This window comes from Monodon monoceros, unplaced genomic scaffold (genome assembly GCF_005190385.1).
Source record: "Monodon monoceros isolate NGI ecotype Baffin Bay Population unplaced genomic scaffold, NGI_Narwhal_1 Super_Scaffold_12, whole genome shotgun sequence".
NCBI classification, from domain to species: Eukaryota; Metazoa; Chordata; class Mammalia; order Artiodactyla; family Monodontidae; genus Monodon; species Monodon monoceros.
In genome coordinates, this window is record NW_021703768.1 from 77,404,046 (window position 1) to 77,428,799 (window position 24,754).

The following is a 24,754-nucleotide window of genomic DNA, read 5'->3' on the forward strand; positions in this document are numbered from 1 at the left end:
ATTAACTTACCAAATAAATGAGTGCTGCGTATGAAGCAGACATTATGCTAGTTAAAGCAGTCTTTGCTGAGAAAGAAATGATTTCAAACAAAGATCCATTTCTGACCTGAAAAAACGAAAGAGTTTTCTTATTAAAACAAAAAATTTTCAACGTTACAATGTTAAATTTTACAATGTTATTGTAAAATGAGAATTCAAATATTTATAAAGTCATCTACTTTAGATCTGAGTTTTCTCACATCCTGAAAATATATTGTTTTTCTCCTTTACAAAAAGATACTTTCTTTTGCTAATTTAAATCTATGACAAATCTATAAAAAACCTTGCATTTCCAAAATCTGAATTACTTTAACTTTCTTACATTTACCAAGTGTGCTCACTAGGGGGTGCCTCTGTGCCTGTTAGAAAAACAGTCTTTGTCCAAATTAATGTAGTCATCCTTTACTAAATTCTTCACCTCTTCAATTAAGCAAACAGCAATCAAAATACCGAGCGTTTCCTGGAGATTAATGACCTGCTTGGAAATGTTAATCATGAGAATGCTGAAGGCCAGGCATTAACCTTAGATGATCATTAAGATTCAAGAAATACTCTGTGTTCATATTCAGCATATGCTTTTTGAAATGTAGACGTTTACACCAATAGAGAATTTGTCTCTCAGATGTTTCTACCTTCTAGAAGGTGTCCCTGCCTCAACATAATAGTATAATATATTCAGTTTAAGGGACTAGTATAATATATTCAGATTAAGGGACCTATACTCTCTTATAGGCTACCTCTGTTGCCTTGAGCTATAAGGATATGAAATGATGACATTAGGAAAAACACTCCCTTCCCATTCAGCAGTGAAGTGACAGTTAGCCATGCTCCTCTGCAGTAAGAGCCAAGCCACTCAGAGGCTTCAATAACTCCCCAAAGGTACAGGCTGTATCCTAAAATCATGTAAATGCATAGTAAAAATGCACACAAATTAGAAAGAAGAGTATGTATGTGTTCATTAAAAAGTTATTTATAACACTGAAAAACTGAAACAATGATAGCAGAATGGCTCGGTAAATTATGCTATATTCACCCAATGGTATATTGCAGCCTTTTAAAAGGTGCTTCTGAAGAACATGTGATAATATTTTATTGAACAGACATTTATATGGCACTGTGTACCAGGTCCTGTTCGAAGTGCTTGTTGTTGTACTATACTCAGTTTTTGCTTACTGCTGTCACTACTGATGAAGAACAAAACTGCCCATCACAATTTTCTTCTTCTCTCAAGTGATTTATGGGATGCCGAAGCCAAGAATACTATCTAGCCTAGTAGCTAAGAGATGGTGGGGTAAGGAGGGAGGGGGAAGGGGAGTTTCCCTTTTTATTCCCTACGTTTCAGGCCATACCAACTCCTACACATAGGTATATAGGTGGGGGCAGTTTTAGCCCACTCTTTCCATAAGTCAGTCTGGAAAATTTCCCAGAAGTTCCTGGCTCCTGGAAAGAGTTTCCATGAAAGGAAGCAGCTGCTGCTCTTTCCCTCTTGCTGAAAGAATCAAAATGATAGCCTGACATTGAATCCCACTATTGGGCTATAAGGAGACAAACATATAAATAGGGAGCAGAGGTCAGGAAGGAAATCAGATATACTCCAACAGAATGCCTCCTAGTAGAGTAAAAGATTCATGAGTTTGTGAATATATGAATGTTTAAGTGGAAGGTCCATAGTCAATAATTGGTAGGCCATAAACAATAAAAAATAAAAGTGGTGTCTGCATGCAGGGAAAATTACTCTCTGTTTCTGTTTCACTGCATCTTTCTTTTTCAGATTTTTGTCCTTCACCTAAAAGTAATTAAAATTGATGAGCTTCATAATAAATATGTATTTTATATATGTTATGCTTCTCAGCAATGAACCTGTATGTTGCCTAAGGGTCACTTTTTCACCATTTTAATGCTTTTAATAAATACTTGTTATTCCTGTAATAAATCAGCCCTGTAGAAAATATATTTCCTCCAAAATTTATGTGGCTACTGGCTAAGTAGCCGTTTTTCCATTTTATGACTCACTTGCAATACATGTTTTTCATATTATAAACCACACTGTTTCATTTTGGTTTGCTATGAGCAGGAACAGTGTATGGTAAAAACTGAGATAAACAGGAGAAATTTGGAAAATGGAAGGCTTTGTCTAGATTGTCTTGGCCTATTTCAAAAATTTTTATCTTAACCTCATAATTACATGAATTTTATTTGCATTTTAAGTTAAAAGTATCTTGATATCAGTATTATACCCATATATTTCTTTTTTGAATCTGGAAATAGTAAAATATAAGATACATGGATATTTCAATCTTTAACTAAATTTCTCCCACATTATTTCATGTTCCACTTCTCCCACATAATTCTGACTGCCTTATCTCATAAAAGAAATATTTATATTCATCTTATTTTCACTAATAATGAGATAAGTCACAAAAAAGCAAACTATAAGCTGTTTAGAAAGTAGAGACCCACTTACAGATAACCTGCAGGCTGGAGAATTACCAGGTCCAACTTAATTTATGTTGTCCAAAACCATCTTGATGAGAGATATCAAGGGAGTTATGGGGGAAAAAACTCTAACAGTGATTCACAAATAAGTGTTGGAAGAAGCACTGACTGCTTTTATAGGTTCAGAAAATAGTGTTTCCTATAGGTTTGGGAAAGCTACATGATCATGTCTTTGCTTAGCAACCCACAATACTTGTGAAGACAGGAAATACTGCTAGCAGTCCACAGAAAAGAAAGCTATCTGACTTTATTTATCCCAGTATTAACATCCTGTGGAGCACTGCTGTTGAATGAGCTCTTAATCAGGTGGTCCTATAAAAGCTCAAATGTCCCAACCTCTTGGCCAACCTGCAAAAGTATGTCTTCAAGATTCCAAGACTTCTACTTTCTAGGAATTGTCCTTTTTTCCCAGGTTTTGAATTATACCACCCAAGATAGCCTCATGACAAGCCCATCAAGGAGCTACAGAAGTTCCTGATATTTGTGAGGTTTCCAGTTTAAACCCCAAACTGGAGTCTACCTTGGAGGGTGGGGGGTGAGGAAGAAACTTTACTTAGATAAGCCTCTGACTTTCATCCTGAAAAAGGGAGCACAAGTTCACTGGGATCCACTTATGGCACACGCACTTTTGAGGCTAAGAGTTTTCTTTACTTTGCCCATCTCTTGCCTATGCCACTCCACAGAGTCTGTACAAAGTAGAAATAGACATCTCTAATGCCACTATAAGGAAGATTCTATCACAGAAAGAGCTCCTGGTCCTGTGGCCCTGCGTTGGGCTGCCAAAGTCAACGACTATGTCTGGGAGCTGACGTGTCTTGGCTGAAGTCAGCATTCAAAGCAATTATCTAGGTCACTGAAGCCTAGGCTGCAAGCTTCGCTCAGCCAGGCAGCTTACAAGGCTAAGCAGATGTAGCATTCTGTAAGTACTGCTGCTGGGGATCTTAAAAATCACCAGGAACTTCTCAGTTTTCCGTTTCTAAGGCCCCTTGTAGAAGAGGCAGGTATACTACTGTAATCTCAGCCCAGCAGAATGGGGAAAGGTTTGAGGAGCAACCTGACTCAGCACCCATATAGCCAGGTGCAAAGAAAGCCTCTTTTAACAAGATGGCCAGTTGGACAGCCCTGACCCCAACTCTCTGTGCTCATGTCACAAGCCACTGGAACCTCTTCAGGTCACTTATATTGGTTGGGTCTTTGGGTAGTTCATATTTGGCACAATATCATGAAATATGCTAAAATGCACAGTACATGCTCTACAGCTGAGCATGCAACCAAAAGGCCTGGACAGATTGTCAAGAGAGCTCCTGTGACAGCGTCTATACTCTAATTATCTTGACGAGACCTTCACTATATGCTACATCTCAGACCACACCAAAAGGCTGAAACACTGCCTAGTTACAGGCAGTAATGACAATGCTCCTCTATTTAGAGTTCTTGAGGGAAGTAATCTGCCTGACTGGCATTCCAAGCTACATGATAGCCAGCAGAGTTCTGGTAGAACCATTTAAGGTAGAAATGCATCTTTCCATCATTCATCATCCTCAGATCAGTGATGAGACAGAGCACATGAAGAGGATCTTTAAAACTAGGCCGCTTACCTTTCTAAAGTGATGCCCTCCATGCAGCCACAAAGCATATCCCCTGGCATAGTAATTCCATATTTCACTCCTTGTATTTCTACACGCCACAAAGTTCCATCTTGACACAGGAAGCCTGACAATTCTTTTTTTTTTTTTAATTTTTAAATTTTATTTATTTATTTTTGGCTGCGCTGGGTCTTTGTTGCTGTGCGCAGGCTTTCTCTAGTTGCAGTGAGCGGGGGCTACTCTTCTTTGCAGTGCGCAGGCTTCTCATTGCGGTAGCTTCTCTCGTTGAAGAGCACGGACTCTAGGCACGCAGGCTTCAGTAATTGTGGCACGCAGGCTCAGTAGTTGTGGCACATGGGCTTAGTTGCTCTGCGGCATGTGGGATCTTCCTGGACCAGGGATTGAACCGGTGTCCCCTGCATTGGCAGGCGGATTCTCAACCACTGCGCCACCAGGGAAGCCCCAGCCTGACAATTCTTGAAGTAATTCATGCTGGAATCTACTCCAGGTAAGCTGAACTCTGTGCTGTGCCACTTAACTCTCAGCACACTCTGGCACCATGGATACATTCCATTCACGGACCAATTCACTGACCTCCACCACACCTCATATATTATTGTTGTTCTTTTAATTCTCCAGGTCATTATCTTCACTATTCATACTTCTGTATCTTTCCTCACTGAGACTTTCACATTTGAGCTATTTTGTTTTCTTCCTTGCTACAACTTAGGTTCCTTTCAGTGGCAATCCTGAATCTCCACCTAGCTAATACATATTACCCAAGAAAAGCTTCTTCCTCACTCCTAACCCTCAAGGACCCCAGAAGCTCTGAGTTGGGATTGTTCCCACTTATCGCACTTCAGCCATACGGAACTATCTACATTTCCTACATAAGTCGTGCTCTCTCTTGCCTCAGCTTCTTAATATACACTGTTCGCTTCCTTGAATGATTCGCCTACTTCTTCACTGGGCTAATTTCCCTTCCTTCAAGCCTCAGATCCAGTATCAGCTTCTAGAAAGCCTACACTGATTACACTTAGGAATTATACACTCCTTGTTGATGCTTCCATAGTACACTTTGCACACTTTAATCATGCACTCAGTACACTCCACTGACATTGCTTCTTTGCCTATCATCCCTAGAGTCCATGGGACATCTATGAATCCCTAGTACCTAAACTCTTGATTTTACATGTCAGGTTTTCAATAAAAATAATGTTTACCAAGTGAATGAAAAAGTAGAATTACACCTCATTTACTTCCAAGAAGAAATTTAACCATCTTATAACATGTAAAAGATATTAAGAAGTAAAGCTGAAGGACATCTAGTTCCAGTAACGTGGCAGACTGAGCTAGTGGGGAACCTCGCACATAAAAAAATCTAGAAATTCTATATAAAATCAAACTCCAAAAATTTAATACAAGACAGAGTTCACAAAAAGTGGAAGGAAAGAAAGAAGGGAGGGAGGGAGGGAGAGGAGAGGAAGGAAGGAAGAAGTCCTCCTATGCCAGGAAAGAAGAGGGAACTAAAAGCCAAGCAGTAAGTGTGTGAGATTATGTCCCAGGAACACTGGGGTTGCTACTGGATCCTGAAATGGCTGGGGGCTTGAGTTTTAATAAAGATCCTGGAGATGAGACTTGGATGCACATGAGGTGAGGATCAGGCCTTTGCAGAGCTGCAATCTCAGTGAAAGGGGGAATAGAAAAACTGCACCCACCAGTCCAAAAAGAAGGTGAGGAAGCTGGTCTCCACCAGGGACCGATATCTCCAGAGCACAAGCAAAATCCTCTAGAGGAACAGTTCTACTACCAAGGCCAGAAGGGATTTCTATTTTTTAAAAATCCTTATTGGAGAAAAACTTTAAAACAAAACAAAAACAAAGAAATAATGAGGAGACACAATATAGATCACAATAGTCAGAAAGATTAGCATCCCCCCAAAATCTCAAAGAATAATATTTTAAAAGACCATAAATAAGTATTTTTAAAATAGATTTTTAAAAAGAAATAAACCTATAAAAGGACACTTTGAAAGAAGTGGAAATTTGGGGGAAAACACCAAATAGAATTTCTAGAGATAATATAATGTTTGAAATTTAAAATACATTTAATAAGTAAAAGAGCATATTAGATACAGCTGGAGAGAGCTGGTTAACTGGAAGACAGATCAGAGGAAGTTATTCAGGATGTATCAAAAAGAGATAAAGAAAAGGAAAATATGAAGAAGGTAAGTGGACATAAAGAATAAAATGAGAAGGTCCAAAGAATGTTTAGTAGGCATTCCAGCAGATGAGATTAGATAAAGTGAGAAAGAGGCAATACTTGAAGAGATAATGGCTAAGAGTTTTCCAGAATTGAAATTATCCTCAAATTCAAAAATCGCAAAGGCTCCCAAGAATATGTACCCATTCCAAAAAGCATTTTGACAACAGCTAATAAAACTGAAGATGTGGCGCTTCCCTGATGGTGCAGTGGTTGAGAGTCCGCCTGCCGATGCAGAGGACACAGGTTCGTGCCCCAGACCGGGAAGATCCCACATGCCGCGGAGCGGCTAGGCCCGTGAGCCATGGCCGCTGAGCCTGCGCGTCTGGAGCCTGTGCTCTGCAATGAGAGAGGCCACACAGTGAGAGGCCCGCGTACCGCAAAAAAAAAAAAAAACAACTGAAGATGTGTATCCCTCATGACCCAGCAATCCCCCTTGTAGATATATACCTGGAGAAATGTCTCATACATATGGACGAGGAGTCATTTACAAGAGTGTTCAGTGAAGCACTGTTTGTAATACAAAAATTTTGGAAACTAAATTGTCCATCTGTTCAGTAACAGATAAACTGTGGATTACTTTTTCTTATAATGGAATACCGCAAAGAAGTTAAAGTAATAAACCATAGAACCATAGCTATATATATCAAAAATGTTGAGTGAAAAAGGAAGTTTCAGAAGAGTAAGTACAGTATCATATCATTTATATAAATTTTAAATATGCATAGGATGACAGATGTATACAAATGTAGTTAAAATATAAAACATGCATGAAAATGCTTACATCAACTTCAGGATAATGATTACCTTTGGTAGAAAAAAAAAGGAAGGGATCGGAGCGTGGTTAATTATATTTCTTTTTATAAAACAGATATCTAAAGGCAATATGGCAAAATATTACTACCAGTTTAAATTTGGGTGGGACTTCTGATAAACTATTTTTTATATATTTTGAAATATTTTATTGATAAGAATTTAAAAAATTAAAGCTAGCTCCTAAGACAATTAGAACAAGAGCAAAGGAGAAGATATTTCATAGGTGTTGATTCTGTATTGATGTCAAAAGAGACAGTATATGGACCCTGGACAAATCACTTAGTCCCTCAACCTGGTTCCTTCACCTCATTTCCTGGAATAAGTTATCACAAATGAGCTCTAACTTCACCTGTGGAAACTCACTGTCAGGCAAGGCAAAAGGCAAGCACATTGTGTTTTTTAGTTCTCATTATTGGATAGAAGGAAACAGATTCCACTGGAAAGGGAGATTATCTTCCTGCCACTGAACTTTCATGAGTATTGTGAGACAATTCCCCATAGATATCTCTCATTCCTGTACAGCAGCAGTCCCCAACCTTTTTGGCACCAGGGACTGGTTTCGTGGAAGACAATTTTTCCATGGACCAGGGGTGGGTGCCAATGGTTTCCAGATGATTCAAGTGCATTACATTTATTGTGCACTTTATTTCTATTATTATTACATTGTAATATATAATGAAATAATTATACAACTCACCACAATGCAGAATCAGTGGGAGCCCTGAGCTTGTTTTCACTTGCCACTCACTGATAGGGTTTTTGGTTTGTTTATTTATTTTATTTTTTGCTGCGTTGGGTCTTCATTGCTGCACTCGGGCTTTCTCTAGTTGTGGTGAGCAGGGGCTACTCTTCATTGCAGTGTGCAGGCTTCTCACTGTGGTGGCTTTTCTTGTTGTGGAGCACAGGCTCTAGGTGCACAGGCTTCTGTAGCTGTGGCTCGCGGACTTAGTTGCTCCGCAGCATGTGGCATCTTCCTGGACCAGGGCTCGAACCTGTGCCCCTGCATTGGCAGGCAGATTCTTAACCACTGCGCCACCAGGGAAGCCCCATTGATAGGGTTTTGAAATGAGTCAACAAGCAACTGATTTATTATGGTCTCTGTGCAGTCAAACCTCTCTGCTAATGATAATCTGTTATTTGCAGCCACTGCCAGCACTGGCAACACCTCCTCAGCTCCACCTCAGACCATCAGGCATTAGATTCTCATAAGGAGCACGCAACTTAAATCCCTCGTATGCGCAGTCCACAGTAGGGTTCACGCTCCTATGAGAATCTAATGCCACCACTGATCTGACAGGAGGCAGAGCTCAGGTGGTAATGCGAGCGATGGGGAGCGGCTGTAAATACAGAAGAGGCTTCGCTTGCTCACCCGCCGCTCACCTCCTGCTGTGCAGCCCGGTTCCCAACTGGGTTGGGGATCCCCAGCTGTGCAGATTGGGCCTTCTGATATGGATGAATAGCAAACAGCTTTGTAAGCTAGAGAAAGTATATTCCTTTGGAGAGATCTAGAGATGTACTTCCCAAGATATGTCACAGGGCACTAAAGATAAAACCTTCTCCTTACCCTCCAGAAACATTTGTTTCTCTCTCTCTCTCCTCTCTCTCTCTCTCCCCCTCTCCCCCCCACCCCCCGCTTCTCTCTCGGATGCTGGGCAGATGTGCCAGGATCCCTATAAAAAGATGAGTCTCCTGATTTCAAGGTTCCTCTCCTGCAATGCAACTTAATACACGCATAGTTAACATCTGGCTGTCACCACATTGCCCTGTGGGAACTGACACAAGACACTGCTCTGGCTGCTGCTTTTGCTTGTCTCTTCTGTCAGTGTGTGTGCCTGTGTATTTCTATAACTGTGGCAAACTAACTTGTTAGCTCATAAATAGTGTAAAATCTCAGCTCCTTCACAGTTTTAACTTAGCAAAGAGGAGAAAAAAGAAAGACTCTGAATAACAATAATGGACAGTGTCTTTAAACATAATTTCATAATAAATACAGAAATATTCTTCAAAGGACACTTCTTACATCAACTCTCTATGAAAACTATGGGTCTAACAATGCAAGGAAAGAAACAGCAAGGCAAAACATTAGATTCAGAAAGACATTTCATTGGGAATTTAAAATAATACAGTTCAGCTATGTTTCTTTTTGATGATCTAAAGATACAGGAATAAGCCTTAATAGTGCTCAGAAATCCAATGGTTAACAAACAGTAACCATTTTTTACTTTCTCAAACATCAGGTATTATAAAGGTGCCTTTTATAAATGTTGTCTCAGGCAACTCATAATTGAAATATCTGATGATTTCTGGAAATGTCAAAATCTTTGATTAAAAACAGATTCCTATATACTGAATATTTCATTTATTTTAGCGACCCATCATCTATTTTCTCATATTCTTAAAACAACACAGATTTTTGTTTGAGGATTCATCCTTTCCCCATTCTTAAGTCATGTTGTCTGGATGGGGCTCCAACCCTACTCTAGAAATGAAGCAGGTAATCAAGTCCTAGGCCAATCAATGCACCCCCATTTCCCTGGTTTAGAGGTAAGCTATTCTCTTAGAGTGAACCTCAGGACTTGGCCAGGAATGCTGGGTCAAGGACTCATTCTTTTCTGCTGTAATTGAACCTGGAAGGATGTAGCCTGGGAACAATTGCAAATCATCTTGTGACCACGAGGGGAAAGTCAGTCTATGAATGGAGTCAACACAGAGATAGCAGAGCCAAGAGATCAGTAAAAGAGAGAAACAGGATCCTGAAGGTATCATTTGAGTACCTATATCCAGCTATGCCTGAAACGTTCTCAACTCTGGATTGTTCGAGTACAAGAACTAATACATCTCCTTTCTGGCTTACCTCTCCCTTCAACAAAGGAATGCTTTGAATAATGCCCAGATTGAAAAACCCAGAGTTCTGTGCCATAAAGTTCAGAAAAAAAGAAACTGGTCCTGAAAAACTTTGACAAAATATAATAGGACCTCAATAAAACAACATAGAACACATATTTGAAATAGACCTGGACACTGACAGGTCTATCGAAATGAGTTTATAGCTAAATATACTCAATATGCTATGTCAAAGATTATCTTGGAAACATAACAAGGTTATGGGGAAAAGGACACAAAGCACAATCATTTTTAAGGCTTGTTGTAGAATTTCTTTCAGATTTGACATAGGTGGTAATTTGCATGCTTATATTTAGGTTGAACCATTTGAAATTGATAGTTTCATTTAGTTCAATCAAATAACAAGGGAGAAAAAAGTCTGCATTACTTCCTTTTTCACATTTATTTAAACAAGAGAATATACTATACTGAAAAAAGGCCCATCTATTTATTTCTCTTATCCAACTATTCTTGTTTTACATCTAGGACAACCAAATGTGCTACATTTTCATTTTCCAAATCTTACAATTTCAAAATACTTCCTAAAAAAAGATCCATAGCCTGTGCAAATGCAATATTTACTTACCTGCATGTTATATAGGGGTTGCTTTGGTGCATTAACTTCCTTGAGCAGACGATGAGATATGTCCCTTAACTCTAAAGGTCTGCAAGCAAGCTGAGGCTGCAGAAGTCTGGCAACTGATTTGGAGGATCTGGATATGCTGTTTAATCCTCGAATTAATGTTCCTCGGTTGATCTTGGCTAAAGCAACAGCCATTCTGATTTTGGATGTTTTTTGCATGGGTTCTCTTTTCTGGAAAATAAGCCTTTGAAAAGTGACTGATGTGTGATTCTCCAGTGCAGTATTTATTTATTAAAAATTTTTTTATTTGAAATATAGTTGATGTACAGTATTGTTAGTCTCAGGTATACTATATAATTTGACATTTGCAAACAGTATGAAATGAATATCACAAGTCTAGTAACCATCTGTCTCCATACAAAGTTATTACAATATTATTGATCATCTTCCTTATGCTGTATATTGCATTCCCATTACTTATTATAGAACTGGAGATTTGTACCTCTTAATCCCCTTCACCTGTTTCACTCACACTGCTCCCTCCTTCCATTCCCCCTCACCCTACCAGCAACCACCCATTTGTTTCCAGTGCATTTTTAAAATCTACTTCAGGCAGAGACAAGTACCACATAACTGTACACTGTGCCTGATACTAAGTGTCCAATAATTATCTCCCACCCTCCTTACAATTCATTGGCCCCACCCCAGGTATTTAAATATTTATATGAATATATGATTTTTTCCTTAGGATAAATATCCAGAATTAAGTTAGTAGCCTAGAGATATAAATTTTTCATTTTTCTCTCTGGATTTATCTTTTTGCATTGATTTTTTTAAAGAGCTCTTTCAAAAGTAAACAATCTTTTAAAAAAATATTTATTTATTTGGTTGCACTGGATCTTAGTTGTGCAGGTGGGCTCCTTAGTTGTGGCACATGGGCTCCTTAGTTGTGGCTCACAGGCTCCTTAGTTGCAGCTCTCTGGCTCCTCAGTTGAGGCACATGGGCTCCTTAGTTGTGGCATGTGAACTCTTAGTTGCAGCATGAATGTGGGACCTAGTTCCCTGACCAGGGATCAAACCCTGGCCCCCTGCACTGGGAGCTCAGAGTATTAACCACTGCACCACCAGGGAAGTCCCAAAAGCAAACAATTCGTATTCAAATATCATTCAGTGTTTGAATTGTTCAAATAATAATTCTTATTCAAAACTGTTACAAATAGTTTCCCAGACTACTTTAAAATTTTTAAATGATAAAATATAGCATATATACATAATACATAATGTACAATTTACTTAAAAAAATTTTTATTAGTTAAGGTGCATATCAAAGGAATGATTTTAACGATCCCAGACTCTTGCTTCTTCCCATACATAGAAAAGTGCTAAATTCATTAACTTGAGACATCTGTTTTTTTTTAATTGAATGAAAAGTTCTTTAAATTCTACAGTGCTTTACAATTTTCAGAAGTTTAACATACATGATTTCATATAATCCCATAATAACCCCTTTTTTCCAATCCCCTAACCTTATGTTACCCCCCCTTCCCTCTCCCCACTGGTAACCACTAGGTCGTTCTCTATATCTGTGAGTCTGCTTCTTTTTTGTTTTATTCACTAGTTTGTTGTATTTTTTAGATTCCACATATAAGTGATAACATACAGTATTTGTCTTTCTCTGTCTGACTTTTTTCATTTTAATGCCCTCCAAGTCCACCCATTTTGCTGCAAATTGCAAAATTTCATTCTTTTTTATGGCTAATATTCCATTGTATATATACACCACATCTTCTTTATCCATTCATCTGTTGATGGACACTTAGGTTGCTTCCATATCTTGGCAATTGTAAATAATGTTGCTATGAACATTGGGGTGCATGTATCTTTTCGAATTGGTGTTTTTGATTTTTTGGATATATACACAGGAGTCTGATTGCTGGGTCATATGATAGTTCTATTTTTAGTTTTCTTTGAGAAATCTCCATACTGTTTTCCATAGTGGCTACACCAATTTACATTCCCAACCACAGTGTAGGAGGGTTGCTTTTTCTCCACACCCTCACTAACATTTATTTGTGTTCTTTTTGATGATAGCCATTCTGACAGGTGTGAGATGATATCTCATTGTGGTTCTGATTTGCATTTCCCTGATGATTAGCAATGTTGAGCATCTTTTCATGTGCCTGTTGGCAATCTGAATTTCCTCTTTAGAAAAATGTCTGTTCAGTTCTTCTGCCAATTTTTTAAGCAGGTTGTTGGATTTTTAAATGTTGAGTTGTATGAGCTGTTTATATATGTTGGACATTACCCCTTACCAGTCATATCATTTGCAAATATCTTCTCCCATTCAGTAGGTTGTCTTTTTGTTTAGTCAATGGTTTCCTTTGCTGTGATTTTAAGTATAATTAGGTCCCATTTGTTTATTTTTGCTTTTTAGGAGATGGATCAAAAAAAATATTGCTGCTATTTATGTCAAAGAGTGTTCTGCCTATGTTTTCCTCCAGGAATTTTATAGTATCCAGTCTTACATTTAGGTCTTTAATCCATTCTGAGTTTATTTTTGTATGTGGTGCTAGAGAACATTCTAATTTAATTCTTTTACAAGTAGCTGTTCAGTTTTCCCAGCACAGCTTATTGAAGAGACTGTCTTTTCTCCATTGTATATTCTTGCCTCCTTTGTCACAGATTAATTAACCATAAGTGTGTGGGTTTATTTCTGGGCTCTCTATTCCATTCCATTGATCAATGTGTCTGTTTTTGTGCCAGTACCATACTGTTTTGATTAGTATAGCTTTGTAGTATAATCTGAAGTCCAGGAGCCTGATTCCTCCAGTCTGTTCTTCTTTCTCAAGATTGCTTTGGCTATTTGGGGTCTTCTGTGTTTCCATATAAATTTTAAAATTATTTGTTCTAGTTCTGTGAAAAATGCCATTGATACTTTGATATGCATTGCACTGAATCTGCAGATTGCCTTGGGTGGTATGGTCATTTTAACAATACTAATTCTTCCAATCCAAGAATATGGTATACCTCTCCATCTGTTTGTGTGTCTTCAATTTCTTTCATTAGTGTCTTGTAGTTTTCCAAGTACAGGTCTTTTGCCTCCACAGGTAGGTTTATTCCTAGGTATTTTATTCTTTTTGATGCAATGGTAAATGGGATTGTTTCCTTAACTTCTCTTTCTGATAGTCTGTTGTTAGTGTATAGAAATGCAACAGATTTTTAAATATTACTTTTGTATCCTGCAACTTTACCAAATTCATTGATGAGCTCTAGTAGTTTTCTGGTGGCATCTTTAGGATTTTCTATGTACAGTATCATGTCATCTGCAAACAGTGACAGTTTTAGTTCTTCCTTTCCAATTTGGATTCCTTTGATTTTTTTTCCTTCTCTGGTAGCTGTGGCTAGGACTTCCAAAACTACATTGAATAAAAGTGGTGAGGGTGGACAGCCTCATATATAAAATATAGCATATATACATAATGTACAATTTACTTTAAATTTTTTAATGTTAAAATATAGCATATATACACACTGCATTGTACTGTTTAAAGAAAAATGAAACAAAAACCCTATATACTAATCCACAAGCTTACAAAACTTGTAGTTCTGAAAACTTCAAATCTTCTATGAGCACTCTGACAGGAAAAATTTCTGGCATTTCTAAAACACAGGACATGTAGTTCTTTCTCTGTTCTAGCAGAAAGTGAACCACAGGTTAGACTGCATTCCAGGCAACAGACAAGTATAATTTCCATTATTCATTTAAGTAATTTTATGAGCTATTCTGGCTTTTCAGTACATAACTTGGGGGAAAGAGTTGGTTAATAACACAAAGAAGCAACTTTGAATCTCATTTAATTATTGAGTACAAATATATAAGTGCAAAACATATTTTGGATTTTTTTGTCTACAATAAGCATCATATATTTGGTTAAGAGCTAACATGCTGTATATTTATTTTAAATGCCTCAACTTTTATCCTGAAGTCATAATTTTATTAGTGCTGTTTTTGTCATCAAAGTTCAGTACTTCTCTTACTCTTCAGCATTTGTCAGTGGAGATAACCAAAAGCTGTTCTAGCCTGTCAATGAAGATGTACTTCTGCAACACCTGGTGTCCTACCGTGGCTTAATCTATTAACTTTAGCAAAAAAGTCCCAGTAGCCCACCTGTGGTCTCAACCCTCCTCGTCAGTAGAACAGTAGAGGATGGACTAAGTTGTGGGCTGCTACAGTTGCTATAATTTCAAGCCACTTTAGAGCACAGCAATCCTTACAAGCAGTTACATGGTAGGTAGAACAAGTGAAAAGAACACACAGGTGCAATCACTTGATATATCTAAGCTGGTTGCATGCACACCTTGAAGAGAAACCACATTGTCTGCAGTATCCAAAGTTCCTGCACATACAGATTCAATTTCTCTTGTGACGTTATGCTTTGCTGCACTGACTCTTCCTCCTAACTCCTCCTCAAGGTGGAGCAGCTGGAATAAGTTTGGTTTTACCTCTGATTACAATTTACAGTTGTCCCTAGGCATCCCATGTGGATTAGTTAGTTCCAGAACCCCTGAAGATACCAAAATCCGTGGATGCTTAAGTTCTTTATATAAAATGGCATAGTATTTGCATATAGCCTATGCATATCCTCCTTTATACTTTAAATCATCTCTAGATTACTTATAAACTCTCATACAATGTAAGTGCTATGTAAATCAACAAACTTAAGTTTTGCTTTTTGGAACTTTCTGGAATTTTTTTCAATCACAGGTTGGTTGAATCCCTGGATACCAAGGGCTGACAGTACTGTGTTTTCTCTCATTATAATTTGTAACCAGAGGTGAGGACCACATTGCCAGGGCAAACAGGAGTTGGATATGTGCAGTTCCACCTTTAGTGAAACCTTGTCTATGTGGTCATTCAGTGTTTTAGGGACCCTTCATTTCTTCAGTTGCAAAACAACATTCTGTAGTTTCCCTCTTCTGATTTTGTGAGCTCCTTCACAAAATCTTAGTGATCTGTACGTGTTGGCCTGGATTCACTGACTTTACACATGTATTTCTATTAACCAGTATTGATGCATTCCCCCAAACATTATACTAGATTGATCCATTCAACTTTCCTCTCTTTCAGAAATTCTAAATTTTTATCTCTGTAGAAAAATAAGCCTATTTGTAATAAATAATCTATTAATAAAAATTCTCCTGCAAGGTTCATATAATGTGTTCACCAAAATACAGCATTTATTATAGACAATATTTTTAAAAATTCGAGTGCATTATAATAATGCTTTAGCGCATTTTGTGTTATCTTTCTCATTTTAGTATCCTCGTGAGTTTATGGCTTTTTCCAACAGACTCAACTTGTTCCTAATTAATATTTTTGTTTCCCTTTAAGGCTTAAATGGTTACAATATGACGACTGCATTTCCCTTTTAAAATGCCTTCCTTTTTTGATACTTTCCTAGATAACTGAAAGAATTATTTCTAACAACAAAATATGTTTCTGACCCCTTTTATTTTCCCTGCCACAAAACATGAAATAAATTTGTTCCCAAGAAGACCATTATTGCTTTAAAGAAGAATAGTATATTAGAAACCAAATCTGGGCTTGGGGGTGCATCGTCAATGGTTCTTCGTGGCTCTGGGAATACAAAGGTGACAGCAGGGAAAGGCTACTTACATTCCTTAAGATGCAGAAGGAGACGTTCTTCTTTTTTAAATAAACAGTCACCAGTTTATGATGATGGTTCCAATTCACTCTTACTTTCAATGAGTTATTTTTTTAAATTAGCTCTAACAGAAAATTTTTAAATAAAAGGTTTTTCCTCTCTGAGGTACCAGCTTTTCCTTTTTGTCTACTCTCTATGCCATGTATTTTCCTACCAAACCATATGTGTAAATTTAAATGTTGAACTGAAATTAAGAAGTCCTCATTTCCTTCTTTTTCCCTTTTTAACTTTTTGACCCTTGGCCTAAACATCCTGGAGTCAGGGGCAAAGGGTGCAAATTCAGATGATATTTTTTGTCATATGTTCATCATCTCAGCAAATGTCAGAAAAGAAAGTCCAACTCCCAACCACCACCAACACCTCAGAGATAAACAAAGGTACTTAAAGACCATTTGCCAAAACAAACTTAGCATCATTTAATCAGATTTATTCAAGAATCCTGCTCCATGTTTCTCTATTTGAGCTCCATTCTTTGAATATATATCCTGCTTTCCCCATTACTTTTCTTTTTTCCAGAGCCATGCCCATTTTTCTATCATCAGCAGTTTTAATGCTGAACTCCAATTTCTAGTAACACAAGCTTTTTACTACTGTACATCTATAAAACCAGCCTGTCAGCAAATCTTATTCAGTTCTTTCTCTGAATAGTCCCAGAATTTGACCACTCCTCACTAGCCCCAGTACCAACACTCAGTCCACTTTATCTATATACCACTGTCATCTCGTCTCCAGACTTGAAAATTAGCCTCATCAATGGCCTCCCTGCTTCCACCCTTCCCTACTTTCATTCTGTTCCTCAACACATCAGCCAAAGAGACACAATTAAAAATTAGATCACATCAGATCTTGCTTTTCTGCTCAACCACTTCAGTGGCCTCCTGGTGCACTCAGTGTAAAAGCCAAAGTACATACAATGGTCTACAAGGTCCTACAAAGGCTGCCTCTTCTTTACCTCCCTGGCCTCACAGTCTTTTTCTCTCCCTTTTCCTCCTTCATTATTTATTGAACTTGTTAGGTATACTCCCATCTCAGGGACTTTGAACTAACTATGCCATTTGATTCTCAAGGACGCCAAGGTTTGCTCCCTCATTCCTTCAAGTCTTTTTCTTTTTTAAATTTTTATTGGAATATAGTTGATTTATAATGTATTAGTTTCAGGTGTACAAAGTGAATCAGTTATACATATACATATATCCACTCTTTTTTTTTTTAGATTCTTTTTCCATATAGGCCATTACAAAGTATTGAGTAGAGTTCCCTGTGCTATACAGTAGGTTCCTATTAGTTATCTATTTTATATTTAGTTGTGTGTATATGTCAGTCCCAATCTCACAATTTATCCCTCCTCCCTCCCTTATCCCCTGGTAACCATCAGTTTGTTTTCTATATCCATGACTCTACTTCTATTTTTGTAAGTAAGTTCAATTGTACTCCCCCTTTATTTTAGATTCCATATATAAGCAATATCATATATTTGTCTTTCTGTGTCTGACTTACTTCACTCAGTATGACAATGTCTACGTCCATCCATGTTGCTGCAGATGGCATTATTTTGTTCTTTTTTTATTGCTAAGTAATATTCCATGTGGTATATATGTATCACATCTTCTTTATCCATTCCTCTGTTGATGGACATAGGTTGCTTTCATGACCTGGCTATTGTAGATAGTGCTGCAATGAACACTGGGGTGCATGTATCTTTTTGTATTATGATTTCCTCCGGGTATATGCCCAGGAGTGGGATTTCTGGGTCATATGGTAGTTCTATTTTTTGTTTTTAAAGGAACCTCCATACTGTTCTCCATAGTGGCTGCACCAGTTTACATTCCCACCAACACTGTAGGAGGGTTCCCTGTTCTTCACACCCTCTCCAGCATTTGTTGTTTGTAGATTTTTCTGACTGGTGTGAGGTAATACCTCATTGTAGTTTTGAATTGCGTTTCTCTAATAATTAGCGACGTTGAACATCTTTCCATGTGCTTCTTGGCCATCTGTATGTCATCTTTGGAGAAATGTCTATTTAGATCTTCCCCCCTTTTTTGATTGGGTTGTATGTTTTTTTGATATTGAGCTACATGAGCTATTTGTATATTTTGGAGATTAATCCCTTGTCGGTTGCTTCATTTGCAAATATTTTCTCCTAGTCTGAGGGTTTTGTTTTGTTTATGGTTTCCTTTGCTGTGCAAAAGCTTTTAAGTTTAACACACTTTTGACGGGAGACGTATTACCGCCACAGGCGTTAGTTTCTGCAAAAATCCTCTGGGTCAATAATGTGTTAATTAGATCCCATTTGTTTATTTTTGTTTTTATTTTCATTGCTCTAGGAGGTGGATACTTCCTTTAAGTCTTAATTCAAGAATCACTTTCTCACTAAGACCCTCTTGGGGCACAGGTACCTTTCCCATCAATTGTTCTCCCTATCCCTACCCCTACTTCATATCCTTTCTCTGCTACATGCTTTCTTCCCCTTAAGACCTACCATTAATATAATATGTAGTTTATTTTCCTTGTTTATTGGTTTTCTATTTGACTAGGATATAAGTTTGGGGTTTTTTTTTAGGACATAAGTTTTACGGCAGCAGTGTTCTATGTCCATCTGGCTCACTGATCTTTCCCCAGTGCCTAGAATAGTGTCTGGTACATAGTGGGTGCTCTATAAATATATTCATTTCAGTGAATGAATGAAAAAATCAGAAAAATATAACAAGTTAGTATAGATAAATATTGGAAAAATATAACAAATATTAAATTAGAAACTACCCAGAAAGATTTCAGTGCACAACGCGCTCTGCAAATTTTCACAATGATAGTGTCCCACAAGAAACAACTCACCAAAGACAAATATACAACTGAATTATAGAACACTCTAGTTACAGTTCTACTCTCATTATATTTAGAAACCCCAATGCCAATACAAGTAATTTCCAGACATCACTGGTGCATCCCCAGTGAAACCGTGCCCCACAAGGTTAAAAAGCTCATTCTGAACCTGTGCCACATAGGGTTAACAGAAACTGGCGACTGACAGCAATTCTTTAGCTTGTCTTACAGAACAGCAGATAAGGGAGAGTCTTGTTAAAAAGCCCTATGCTTGTAATCTGCCTCCACTGATCAAACTTGCCTTAATTGTTCCTGCAAATTGCGTACCTTCCAAGCTTCACATAGCTTAGACAAATACTGTATATCACAAGACTCCTTTAACCACCCCCTATAGATAACACCTCTGACATATGGGTCGCTACAGTAATGGCTGCTTCAGAAACATGGAGCTAATCTTGCCCAGTTCAAACTGGTCAAGACCACTTGACCATTCAACTGAGCCTGCTCAAGTGTGCAATGGGTGACCTTTTGACATCTGAGGGCCAAAAGTTCCACCCCCAGATCATGCTAACACCCACATTTTCTGAACATACATCCTGTGAAGAAGCACGTAACTCAGATATGCCTGCAAAGAGCAGACATTACCTCACCTTTTTCCTGCCTCCAAACACCTTCACGGGCCTCTCTGACTACGCTATACTCTTCACGCACAAACAATCCAAGCCCCTTGCCTTTGGGGAGGTGGATCAGAGATTTGCTCTCCTGTTTCCTCACTTGGCTGCCTCTTGAATAAACCCTTTCTCTGCTGCAAACCTCAGCGTCTCAGCATTAGGCTTTCTGCATGTCGGACAAAGAAACCTGGTTTGGTAACACCAGCAGTTTTTGTCCCACATGTTTTAAAAAAAAAAAGAAAGCATAGAGAATTCAGAAAAATGTATCTACATATGTAAAGGCCAAAATTTTGCATGGATTCTGTTATGCTCTGTCTACAATCCTCAATTTTGTAGTATACAGTTAAGTGCAAGATAATTACAGAATAAAATACAAACCACTTTTCATAATTAAAACCCACAAAATTGACCCTATTTACCATAAAATATTTCTCTCATTCAAGTAAAGATCATCTGAATTAAAAAATTTTAATTCCCTAATTGTAGCATGCATCTTTTCATTCGTTCAAATTTAAAAGTTTAATATTTTAAAGTCCTCATATGGAAATCATTTGCAATTTGCAAGTGTAAACGTTAAAAAGTTACTTTTACTAAAAGATGTGGATACTGAGCGTATTGGGGTCTGGGCTGCTTGGAAGGGAGGGAGTGGAGAGTACAAGACCTCAGAAGCCAGGACCTCAAGTCAAAATTCTAAAATTAACTTTCCCCAGCCCCAGAAAAAAAATGTCCTTCAAAATCTTTAGCCATGAAGAACTATTTAATAACCAGTATTCTTGGTGTATTCCTCTATAAAAATTCCACCACCATCACTCCCACCAAATCTCTAAATCTTTTTTTTTTTTTATTCCAGGCCAGCAACATGGCTTTTTCCTAAATAAATAAAATTAAATGCCAATCACAAAACGTAGAGATTTAAAATACAACCCAATTAATAAAGCCCTCTAAGTAGTCTTAAAACCATTCTTTTCAGTATGTCTGGGAATTATGGGCCACACTAGAAATAATAAAATCTGCAACATTTATAATCTGACCTTTAAAAATAATCTAGTTAAGAACAGAGTATTAGCATTGTTTTCTGGATAATTTATTTTTGAAGAGCAAATAACTTCAATGTGTTATAATATCCCCTAAATACTCAGGTTTCCTGCCAATCTCAGCAACACTTTCTTCAAAGTAAATGGTGGAAAAAGAACAATGTAAAGGTTTTGAAAATGAGAAATAAAGTAACTTTATGTTTATATTCTTCACTTGGGTGGGGTATAGTTCTTATAAGTGAACGACTTCAGGGATTTGGAAATAGGAACTTAGATTTCTTTGGGGATCAGAATATCAATCTATTTCACATAAAGCATACTTATGGCTCTAGTGATAACGAGGCTATGCAGAGGGTAGGAAGAGATGAAGGAAGTTGTAAAGAAAGTTGCAACTTCGATTAAATAAAACCCAGTTCCTCTAATGTTGGCAATGGTGGGAGAATCACAACTTGGAAGGACAACAGGGCTTTCCAGGTCTAGGCTTCCTTGGCTTTACCTTGAGGTTTTCTCAATAATTACTGACACTACTGTGCTGGCCTTAACCATTTTACATCCTAGACCAAGCATCTCTTTCCTTAATACTCCAGAGCATAGCCAAGAAAAATCTCTCACGTTTCAAAAGAATTTATACCAAGACTAGGGGAATACAAAAAGAGGAAGCAACTAGACACCAAGGTTAAGATATGGAATGACAAAATACATTTTGCCCTCTAGAGCTTTTAAGGCTTATCCTCTCCTACTTAGCGAGCCACCACCTAGATACCACCTTACCACTGTGCATCCAGATAGTTACATTTCAGTATCACCCATTCCTAAAGTCTAGACCCACGACTGACGCCATTTTTTCAAATTTACTTAACATTCTGGAAACATGCTATGATGTTTCATACTTTATTGGCATGACACTGCTTCCTTTGGAATATTTTTCCTTATTCATCCTCTGAGACCCAGTCTAAGCATCTTTCCTCCATGAAGTCTTCTCTGACTACCCTATGTAGAGTCATTCCTTCCTCTAAATTGTATATGCCTCTTACCATATTCCATGGCAATTACTTGTTTATGACTGTGTCTCCATGAGATTAAGCTCACTGACTGAAGGAACCCTGCCTTGTTTCATCTCTGTATTCCTTCTTCCCAGTTCCAGGCAAAGTATTTATTAAGTGTCTAATGCCTGGTTATCTGGATGAATGGCTAAAGGTAGCTCTACCTCTCCTTTGGAATAAAATATACAGACTTTGTGATTACTATGTTATTCACAGCGCTTTTTTGTTTACTTCCAGGTTTTAGCTATGTTCCTCATGTTGACATTGCCAAAAGTCTGATTTCTGGATAAGTAAGTTGTTACTGTACCATATAACTTTACAACATATTCTATTCTAACTGTGGCCAAAATGACTAAAACAGCACTTTCCCATTAAGAGTTGCGTACTTTTGGGACTTCCATGGTGGTCCAGTGGCTAAGACTCTGTGCTTCCAATGCAAGGGGGCCCGGGTTCGATCCCTGGTCAGGAAACTAGACCCCACATGCCACAACTAAGAGTTTGCATGCTGCAACTAAAGATCCCACGTGCCACAATGAAGATCTTGCATGCCACAACGAAGATCCTGCATGCCACAACAAAGATCCCACATGCCCCAACTAAGACCCGGTTTAGCCAAATAAATATTTTAAAAAAATGAGTTGTGTACTTTTGAGTAAATCAGGTTACCTGTGTCCCCTAAACAAGATGTTACTTTTTCCTAACTAAATGTCTTTATGATTCTCTACCTATCTCCTTCCACTCCCAATATTATATCTAAAACCTTTTTGCAACAGATGTTTAAAACATACGCATATGTACTTTGTTTAAATTGATATCACTATTTTCTTTCCATATTAAAACACACACCCATGCCATATTTATCTTTCCATTGTTATAACATATCAATTATGTTTTTTCACTGACTTAATTGCCACAGATTTTAAAGTACATCTAGATATTTTTCTGACTTTATATTAAGCAAATCTTAAGTAAACTACATTGCAATTGTATCTACGAGAAAGTTCTAGATTTCCAATCTAATGGTAGAGTGACTGTCCTTAAACTTTATCTTTCTACCTCACTTCCTTGTCCACAGTCCTTCTGTTTTCCATATACCCCTCGCAATGAGTAAGAGTTGAAATGGTGTTTTTCTGAGGTGAAAGTAATGTTTTCCTAAGCTTAAAATACTGATCTCAAAATCACAAATTAAATAATTGGTACTAAAAATACAATATACTTTTTATAATCCTTTCAAAGTTATAAAATCACATTACCTGATTAGACTGTGATAATCTTAGGACGGTAGGGAATTCATCTTTAAACTTATCTTTAATGACCATGATTGCTTTCTGGATCCCCTCGACTAAGACAAAAAGAAGTTAGGGGGTTAAAAAAAAAAGCTTAACTAAAAATCCCCTAAACATAATTTAAAAGATCATGGAACACTGGGTCCACCTTGGGGATTTAATTCCCAGTTTCCACACCCGTATCCCCTTTACAGGAAGACTGTGCATACTTCCTCCAGAGAAGTTCTTCAACACCTGCCCACATATCCACCCAACAGGTTTGACTGGCATGTTGAGTTCTTGCTTGGGTTCCTAGTTCGAGGCAAGCTTACAGGCCTGGGCACTGCTTGTCCTACTCTACCATTAGTGAGGGATGATGGCAGCCTTCCACTCAGGAACACAGGCAAGGACAGAACCTGCAGCTCACTGCAGGGATTCTTTGTTACTTCACAATGGGCCTCTGAGAACTTGTTACAGAATCCTCTGAAATCACTCTGGCAGTGAGCAGGAAGAGTGTGTTTGGAGGCACAAGGGGAGGAGAAATGGGATTGGAAAGTGAAGCACACTAAGGAGTTCTGCAATATGAATTGAATTTTGCCCCAATTTCTGCAGTGATACTTCAATTACTGGATCACCTGAGAACAAAGCTCCCTTTGAAAAAAGCTGGCATACGCTTTAAAAGAAATGCTTCACACTTGATGCCACGTGGAAAAGAAACACCAGCAGTTAACTCAGAAAGACTTCTGAACAGGTTGTTTTTCCTTCACCCAAATGAGGATCACTAGGTCAGACCCAGGCAAAATCGTGAAGTCTTTGGTTTGCCTTCTTTAAAATCTCAACCTTTTTTTCTTCTTCATCTTTGTCTCTTCTAGCACTCTCCCACTTCAGAGGACCATTATTCTCCTCTTATCAAACATGGGAAGAACTGCATATTATGCAGACTTGATTGACTACCTGGTTATATTTTAGTGTGGATGAGCTGAGTTGGTTAACTCAAATCCCATTTTATTTATTTATTATTTTTTAAAAATAAATTTATTTATTTTATTTATTTTTGGCTGCATTGGGCCTTTGTTGCTGTGTGCGGCTTTCTCTAGTTGCAGCAAGCAGGGGCTATACTTGGGTGCAGTGCGCGGGCTTCTCATTGCGGTGGCTTCTACTGTTGGGGAGCACGGGCTCTAGCCACATGGGCTACAGTAGTTGTGGCACACAGGCTCAGCAGTTGTGGCTCGCAGGCTCTAGAGTGCAGGCTCAGTAGTTGTGGCGCATAGGCTTACTTGCTTTGGCTGTAGAGCGCAGGCTCAGTAGTTGTGGCACATGGGCTTAGCTGCTCCGCGGCATGTGGGATCTTCCTGGGCCAGGGCTCGAACCCGTGTCCCCTGCATTGGTAGGCAGATTCTTAACCACTGCGCTACCAGGGAAGCCCTCAAATCCCATTTTAATTTGAAGCCTTTATATTTAACTGCAGCTAGATGGATTTCTTCGGCAAGCACAAAACTGGCTGCTGGAGGTCTATTTAGGGAACTGTCC

At 38.1% G+C, this 24,754-nt stretch overlaps 1 protein-coding gene across 2 annotated transcripts in view; it reads right to left on the reverse strand.

The window, feature by feature from the left end:
• The window catches only part of SPATA9 (spermatogenesis associated 9), a 31,841-nt gene extending 8,170 nt beyond the window's left edge, over nt 1–23,671 (reverse strand). The window contains exons 1-4 of one of the 2 annotated variants that reach the window (XM_029216452.1): nt 23,480–23,652; nt 23,213–23,301; nt 10,669–10,896; nt 11–106 (exon numbers count right to left, since the gene is read on the reverse strand). In XM_029216452.1, coding sequence (XP_029072285.1) covers nt 11–106; nt 10,669–10,896; nt 23,213–23,301; nt 23,480–23,489 — 423 coding nt within the window. In that variant the 5' untranslated portion in view covers nt 23,490–23,652. Of the gene's footprint in view, nt 1–10; nt 107–10,668; nt 10,897–23,212; nt 23,302–23,454 lie in introns of both variants that reach the window. The other variant, XM_029216450.1, reaches the window with a different exon arrangement.
• Between the last annotated feature and the right edge of the window lie 1,083 nt (nt 23,672–24,754).